Below are 8,479 nucleotides of genomic sequence, written 5' to 3'. Positions count from 1 at the left end.
CTGTCCCTCAGCTCTTCAGCTCAAGGCTAGCACTCTACCACTTGAGCCACAGCACCATTTCCAGCTTTTTTCTTTTTGCTTATGTGGTGCTGAGGAATCAAACCCAGGGCCTCATAAATGCAAGGCAAGCGCTCTATCACTGAGCCACCTTCCCAGTCCCATAAAGGATCTATTTCATGAAAACTATAAAAGCCTAAAAAATGCAATCATAGAGGATACCAGGAAATGGAAAGACCTTCCATGTTCCTGGATAGGCAGAATTAATATCGTGAGAATGGCCATACTGCCAAAATTGATATATACATTCAATGCAATTCCCATTAAAATCCTAATGACATACTTTACTGAAATAAAGAAAACAGTCCAAAAATTCATATGGAACAACAAAAGACCTAGAATAGCCAAAGCAATTTTAGACAAAAGAAAGAATGCAGGAGGGATCACAATAATGGAATTCAGGCTCTACTACAGAGCCATAATAACAAAGACAGCTTGGTACTGGCACAAAAAGAGACCAAAAACCAATGGAACAGATTAGAGGACCCAGAAATAAAACTGCATACATATTGTCAGTTGATATTTGACAAAGGAGTCAAAGACATACAGTGGAAGAATCATAGCCTCTTCAACTACTGGTGCTGGGAAAACTGGGCGGCCACATGCACGAAACTAAAAGTGGACCCTACCTAGCCTGTCACCATGCACTAACATCAACTCAAAATGGATTAAAGACCTTAACATCAAACCTGATAACTCTGAAACTACTTCCGGACACTTAACTTATAGGCACAGGGAGGAACTTCCTGAACAGAGTCCCAGGGTCACAACAAATTGGAGACTCGATAAATGGGATTACCTTAAAGTTTCTGCACATCTAAAGAAATAGCAACCAAACTAATTGGGAACCAAACTAATTGGGAAAAAATATTTACCAGCAATATATCAGACAAGGGCCTCATATCCATTATATTAGGGAACTCTAGAAACTAACCCTTCACAAATCTAACAAACCAATTGTGAAATGGGCAAGGGAGCTAGAGACTTCTCACAAGAAGAGATAAAAATGGCAAATAAGGGGCTGGGAAGGTGGCTCAGTGGTACAGTGCTTGCCTTGCATGCATGAGGCCCTGGGTTTGATTCCTTAGCACCACATAAGCAGAAAAAGCTGGAAGTGGCGCTATGGCTCAAGTGGTAGAGCACTAGCCTTGACTGAAGAGCTCAGGGACAGTGTCCAGCCCCATGACTGATAAAAAACAAAACAACACAAAAATGGCAAAGAAACACAGGAAGAAATGTTCATCATCCCTGACTGTAAAGGAAATGCAAATAAAAACAACACTGAAATACCATTTTACTCCAGTCCGAATGGACCACATCCTAAATTCAGCCAACAACAAATGCTGGAGGGGATGCAGAAAAAGAGGAACCCTGCTACATTGCTGGTGGGAATGTATACTAATACAACCACTTGGGAAAGCAGTCTGAGGTACCACAGAAAGCTAAATATAGATCTCCCCTATGACCCAGACATACCATTCCTAGGCATCTACCCTGAAAAACAGAAACCAGGATACAAGGACAAATGCACCTCCACGTTTACTGCAGCACTGTTCACAACAGTCAAGATATGGATACAACCCAGATACCCACTACTGATGAGTGGATCCAAAAATTATGGTACTTATATACAAGGGAGTATTATGCAGCCATTAGAAAGGACAAAATAATGGCATTTGCAGGAAAATGGATGGAACTAGAGTGAATAACTTTGAGCAAGGTAAGCCAAGAATAAAGAGACAAACGGCACATGGCCTCCCTGATATGTGGATGCTAAAGCCAAAATGCAAGAAGATATGACAAAGTAAACAGGACTCGAGAAACAAAGGACAGCCAGTCACTCATTTTGTCCTATCATTGCTAAATGAGTCCATGTTCTTGACCAGAGAGATGGTATATATATATGCACACAATGGAGGGAAGCTAGGAGGAGGATGAAGAATAAGTGGGAAATGAAACAACATACAACAAAGGGGCCCATCAGCTGCACGGGACATAGAAGAAAAAGAACTAAGCAACCCCAAAGACAGCAATGGGAAGGGAGGAATGAGAGGGAAAGAGGGAACAGCCTATACTAAGCAAAAGGAAAGAAACGTAAACATCACTTTATGTAGAAGAAATAATTGTACTGTCAGAGCTCACAGAATTCACAAACTTTATAAACCATGATAATAACAATTTGTCTTGTGAAGGTTAAAATGTGTTTGTGACTTTAACTAAGTATCACTAATCCACAATACTGTGAAATATATGAAATTTATGTAATCAATCTCAATTTTTAAAAAAAAGTGAGAGAAGGGATGGGTTAGGAGCGATGGGTGACAATGTTGTCAGACACCTTGTACTCATATACTGTTTTGCAGAATGGGAACTTCTTTGTACATCTACTTAAAGATATAATAATAAAAAATGTTAAAAAGAAAAAGAAATGTCTTTATACTTAGTGGCACTGTGTCTCAAGTGGAAGAGCACTAGCTTTCAGCACAAAGAGGCTCAGGGACAACACTCAGACCCTGAGTTTAAAAGGACTGGCAAAAAAAAAAAAAAAAAAGACTACATTTTTGGGGTTGGAGGCATGGCTCAGTTTGTAGAGTGCTAGCCAATGAAGAAAAACAGGTACCAAACTGGAGTACTGGTCTGGACCCCCTTCTGCCAAAAAAAAAAAAAGACTATCATTGAATCAAAAACACTCTGTTGTCTAGCTCCTACAGTGTGGATATGTTAAAAATTCTTCACTGTCAGCTTATAAGGTGGTAAGTCTAGTCCTAGCACATAAAAGTTCTGAGAGGGAAACAAAGTTGGATTTAAGTATATATGCTGTAACAAAAACAGCACTGTCAATCTCGAAATGAAAACATAGACTATAAGCTGGGATTCTATCTCTTGGGACAATATAAAAGGTTAATTTGATAGGATTTCCTCATCTGATACAGTACCAGTGTTGTTCTACAAATAAGGCATATGTCCCAGATCTAACACAAGGATATGATAAATTATATGATTCTAGAGACTCACACACAGTGAGACCAAAAGAGTTGTGTTTCTCTCACTTAGGAGAGAAACACAAAAGTGCAATGCCTAAGTGCCTCCTCATATTTGTATAAAATAATACACATACTGAAACAAACTCTAAGATGTGGAAACTTTTTTCTTCTTTATTTCTTTTTTCCAGTTTTTAGTGTTTGATGATTCTGTGTTCTTTACCTTATGTATGGTGTATTCAAGTGTACATCTTCAGAAGGGTTGGGGGGAGGGAAGAAGACAAGAGAAAAAGGGTGAAAAAATGCAGCAGTAGAGCTCACTGGACACTGATGAAAGGAACTAATCAACTTGTGGGTGGAGATGACAGGGAGGGACTGGGAGAGAATGAGGGAATGGAAAACACTATGAAAGAAAATGTATTCATTATCTGACTCATGTAATTGTAATCACTCTGTACATCACCTCTATAATTACAGTAATTGTTCGCAATGGAACTCACTAGACACTATGTTGAAAATGAACTGTACAACTTTGTGGATGGGGATGGGAGGGAATAACTGCGAGAGTGCAAGGGAAGGGGTGACAAAATGAAATGTACTCTTTACCTGACTTAGTAACTATAACCCCTATATATCACCTTTATAATAACAATTGTTATTATAATTGTTTTTAAAAAGCACTGGTGGCTCACGGCTGTAATCCTAGCTACGTAGGAGGCTGAGATGTTCAAAGCCAGCCCAGGCAGGAAAATCCTTGAGACTCTATCTTCAATAAACCACCAGAAAACCGAAGTGGCACTGTGGCTCAATTGGCAGAGAGCTTGCCTTAAGCTGAAGAGCTGAGAGACAGCACCCAGGCCCAGAGTTCAAGCACCATGACCAAAAAAAAAAGAGCTGTTGTCTAAAGTAAAACTCAAAAAGATCTGAATAATGAGGATAGTGATAAATATACAGGCAAGGTCCAACTTGTAGGAAAGCTTTTCTATAAAGGCAACATAGCACACAATTTAACTTTTGGAAGAAACAGGTGATTTTTTTCCCCTACATCTGTTCCAGAGGAGTAATCTGTTTCTATCACCATAAAGTTAGTTTTTTCTGCACTAAATTTGGGATACACACAAACACACCCCCACCTCAGATATATCCTTTTAACATAACAATTTCTCATTTTGTAATAGAGACAAATCAACTTTAGAGCTATGTTTTGTTGGCTCAAACCTATAATCCTGACTGTTCAGGAGGCTAAGATCTGAAGATTGCCTTAGTGAAGCCAGCCTGGAAAGGAAAGTCAATGAGACTTATCTGAAATCACCAAAAAGCCAGAAGTAGAGTTATGGATCAAGAAGTAGAGTGCCAGCAATGGAGAGCGAGAGGCCCTGAGTTTAAGGACTACTACCAGCACACAAACACATACACAATCCCCAAAACAACAGAAACTTTAGAAATGCTGGACAATTCTAAATGATGGATCATGCCTGTGATCCTAGCTACTCAGGAGGCTGAGATCTGAGGACCATGGTACATAGCCAGCCAAGGCAGAATTATCTCCAATAAACTATTAAAAAACTGGAGCCAGGTGCCGGTGGCTCACACCTGTAATCCTAGCTACTCAGGAGGCTGAGATCTGAGGATCACAGTTCAAAGCCAGACCAGCCCAGGAAGCAAGTCTGTGAGACTCTTATCTCCAATAAACCACTAGAAAACTGGAAGTGGCGCTGTGGCTTAAGCGGTAGAGCACTTGCCTTGAGCTGAAGAGTGCAGGGACAGCGCCCAAGCCCAGAGTTCAAGCCCCAGGACCAACAAAAAAAACAAAAAACAAAAAAACTGGAAGTGGTGCTATGACTCAAGTGCTAGAATACTAACTAGCTGTAAGCATCAAAGAGGCTCAGGAACAGTGCCCTGAGTTCAAATCCCAGAAACAGGAGAAAACAAAACAAAACAAAAAACCTTAGAAATAAAGCTTGGCAAGCTATCTGTAACTAGAAATACAATCTGACAGGTCAGGTTTCTAAAGGTAACATCTGTTCTGAAGTTCCTCATATCAACCACATATAAACCACTCTGAGGCTTTAACAGAGCCAGAAATCTTTACCTTCACACTGAGTTCTTGAAAACAGTAACTTAGAAAAGTGTTCTTTGTTAGAATTTAGTAACAATAACAGTTTTAAATAAGATGGTACATTTGTTTTACTTTTTTGATTCATATAAGTGTTTTGAAGATAAGTAACTTCAATGAAAGAACATAGGGATTTCTCATAGGATTGTGAAACAGTATCTCTGCTTAGATTTATATGATCTTGACACATCATTATTTTTATTTGTTACTTGGCAGTTTTGCTATATCTTGGAATCAATGTTTCCCAATCAGACTATCTATAAAGAATACCACTTTCTAAATTAACCACAATATTATAAAGTATCTGAAGCTTTAACGGGTAAGATTCTACTTGGTTCCCTGTTTTCACTCTACTATTTTTCCTTTTTGGTTTACATTCAAAATTATTTAATATTGCCACCTTTATTCTGGAATCTTGTTACATGACTATGACTTTAGTAAGAGGTTTTTGTTTTTGTTTTTTTGGTCTGTCGTGGGGCTTGAACTATGGGCCTGGGCACTGTCTCTAAGCTCTTCAGTTTAAGACTAGTAATCTACCACTTGAGCCACAGCGCCACTTCCAATTTTTTTTTCTGGTGGTTAATTGGAGATGAATTTCAAGAACTTTCCTTTTTGGGCTGGCTTTGAACCATGATCCTCAGCCTCCTGAGTAGCTAGGATTACAGGCATGAGACACCAGTGCCCAGCATTTGTTTTTTCTTTGCCAGTCTTAGGGCTTGAACTCAGGGCCTGGCACCATCCCTGAGCTTCTTTTGTCCAAGGCTATTGCTCTACCACTTGAGCCACAGCCCTACTTCTGGCTTTGTCTGTTTATGTGGTATTGAGGAATTAAACCCAGTGTTTCATGCATGCTAGGCAAGCACTCTGCCACTAAGCCACATTCCCAACCCAAGATTCTTGACATTAGTACATTACTGTTAAATTAGCTACACACGGAAACGCTACAGAGATGTGTGCGTGCGTGTGCGTGTGTGTGTGTGTGTGTGTGTGTGTGTGTCTCTCTCTCTCTCTCTCTCTCTCTGTCATTTTTTTTATGGATTGGTCCTGCCTAGGTGCTATCCCTGAACCTCTTTTGTGTGCAAGACTAGCATTCTACCAGTTCGTTGGTGGTTAATTGGAGGAGATAAGCTTCGTGACTTTCCAGTCCAGATTGGTTTAAAACAGTCAGATGTCAGCCTCCTCAGTAGCTAGAATTATAGGCATAAGACCCAGGTGCCCAACAATGTTAAAAATGTTACCAGTTTTAAAAGTTTACTTTAATGCATTGTATCATATATATAAATGTAATCACCACCAAAATCAATATGTAGAATTTTTCCATTATCACATAACTCCTAATATAACCTCTTAATGTACCAAACTCTTACCTATTCTGTACCCTTATAGTCACTTATCTATTTTTCTTTTTTTTGGAGGGGTCCGGTCGTGGGGCCTGAACTCTGGGCCTGGGCACTGTCCCTCAGCTCTTCAGCTCAAGGCTAGCGCTCTACCACATGAGCCACAGCGCCACTTCTGGCTTTTTTTTTTCTTTTTGCTTATGTGGTGCTGAGGAATAGAACCCAGGGCCTCGTGCATGCTAGGCTCTACCACTGAGCCACCTTCTCAGCCCCTCTGTTTTTCATCTGTAGTTTTGTCATTTTCAGGATGGCATGTAAATTGAATCCTATAATATCAATATAGTTTGAGTATGAACTTGAAAGAATTTTTGTATTGAAAGCTTGGTTCTCAGTATGACATTGTTGGGAAGTGATGAATCTTCAAGAGAGAGACTGACTAAAAAAGGTATATAACTGTGTGAGATAAACTTTCTTCATGAGTATAATGAATGCTCTTGGAGGTCAATTCTGAATACTCCCCTATTGCAGAATTATCATTTTTAAATGTTAGAAGAGGAGATGGGTGCCAGTGGCTCACGCCTGTAATCCTAGCTACTCAGGAGGCTGAGACCTGAAGTTCATGGTTCAAAGCCAGCCTGGGCAGGAAAGTCTGTGAGACTCTTATCTCCAATAAACCACCAGAAAACCAAAAGTGGTGCTGTGGCTCAAGTGGTAGAGTGCTCACCTTGAGCTGAAGAGCTCAGGGACAGCGCCCAGCCCAGAGTTCAAGCCCAACAACTGAAAAAGCAAAACAAACAAAAAACCAAAAAAACTTTAGAAGAGGAAAATGATACTAAATTCCTATAAAACTCTATTTTAATGAAGAGTCCAAGTTGGAATTTTCAGAGTTTTGCCTACTTCATGCTTTCATTTGACTCATAGATCTGAAAAACTTACTAGGTATTCATTTAAACAAAAGTAAAATATCATCCACAAATACTTTTCTTTCTTGTGGTGCTGGGAATCATGCTTAGATTGTATGTCATCTAAGCAAATACTCAATATCCCCAGCCCTTAATTTAAAAAAAAATAGAATTTAGTGGAAAACAACAAAAAAAACTCATGTGACTTACCCCACCCAGGTGGCAAAGGACCAAGCGGATCAAATTCTTTATTTTGTGATGTAGCAAACAAATCTTGATTCTAAAAAGAAGCCCCGCCCCAAAGAGATGAACATTTATTTCAATTATTTATTTCAAATGATCCCTGAACAAGCTTATATGTCCAAATACGTTTTCCCTAGCCATGTACAACACACCATACTATTATATTGTTCACATATTAGAGGGGAGTCACCAAGAACCAGTATTATTTTTATTAAAGAAAATATCATTTAAAGATATTATTGAAGCTGGATGCAGGTAGCTCATGTTTGAAATCCTAGCTACTCAGGAGGCTGAGATCTGTCATGGCTGGAAGCCAGTGGGTGCAGAAAAGTCTATAGGATTTGTATCTTCAATTAAAAACCAAAAAGCCAGAGCTGTGGCTCAAGTGGTAAAATGATAGCCTGAAGCAAAAAACTTCAGAGACAGCACCCTTACCCAAAGTTCAAGCCCCAGGACTGGCACAACACGCACAACACACACACACACACACACACACACACACACACACACACACACGCAAACATATAATGCAACAGTACATAAATTAAAAAACTTTCACCTTCAAATAACCAGATTTTCTTTTTTTACTACAAATTTTACTATAACAGTAATATAAAAATCAGAATAACAAACCTATCAAAAGTCATTGAATAATAAAAGTACTCAAGAGTTATCAGAAGGCTAAGAAAAAGTCTTACATATACTGGAAAATAAAGATGACATAAAGAAAGCACAAACCATACAAATTTATTTTTTTTTTGGGTCCGGTCGTGGGGCCTGAACTCTGGGCCTGGGCGCTGTCCCTCAGCTCTTCAGCTCAAGGCTAGCGCTCTACCACTTGAG

At 39.4% G+C, this 8,479-nt stretch overlaps 1 protein-coding gene across 1 annotated transcript in view; it reads right to left on the bottom strand.

The window, feature by feature from the left end:
- Itch (itchy E3 ubiquitin protein ligase) overlaps positions 1–8,479 on the bottom strand; it is a 104,904-nt gene that overhangs the window by 40,835 nt on the left and 55,590 nt on the right. The window contains exon 11 of the mRNA XM_013010689.1: positions 7,604–7,673. Coding sequence (XP_012866143.1) covers positions 7,604–7,673 — 70 coding nt within the window. The remainder of the gene's footprint in view (positions 1–7,603; positions 7,674–8,479) is intronic.

This window comes from Dipodomys ordii, unplaced genomic scaffold (genome assembly GCF_000151885.1).
Source record: "Dipodomys ordii isolate 6190 unplaced genomic scaffold, Dord_2.0 Scaffold13, whole genome shotgun sequence".
Lineage (NCBI taxonomy): Eukaryota > Metazoa > Chordata > Mammalia > Rodentia > Heteromyidae > Dipodomys > Dipodomys ordii.
Note: the sequence above shows the minus strand (reverse complement) of the source record. Positions and strands in the feature narration are given on the sequence as shown.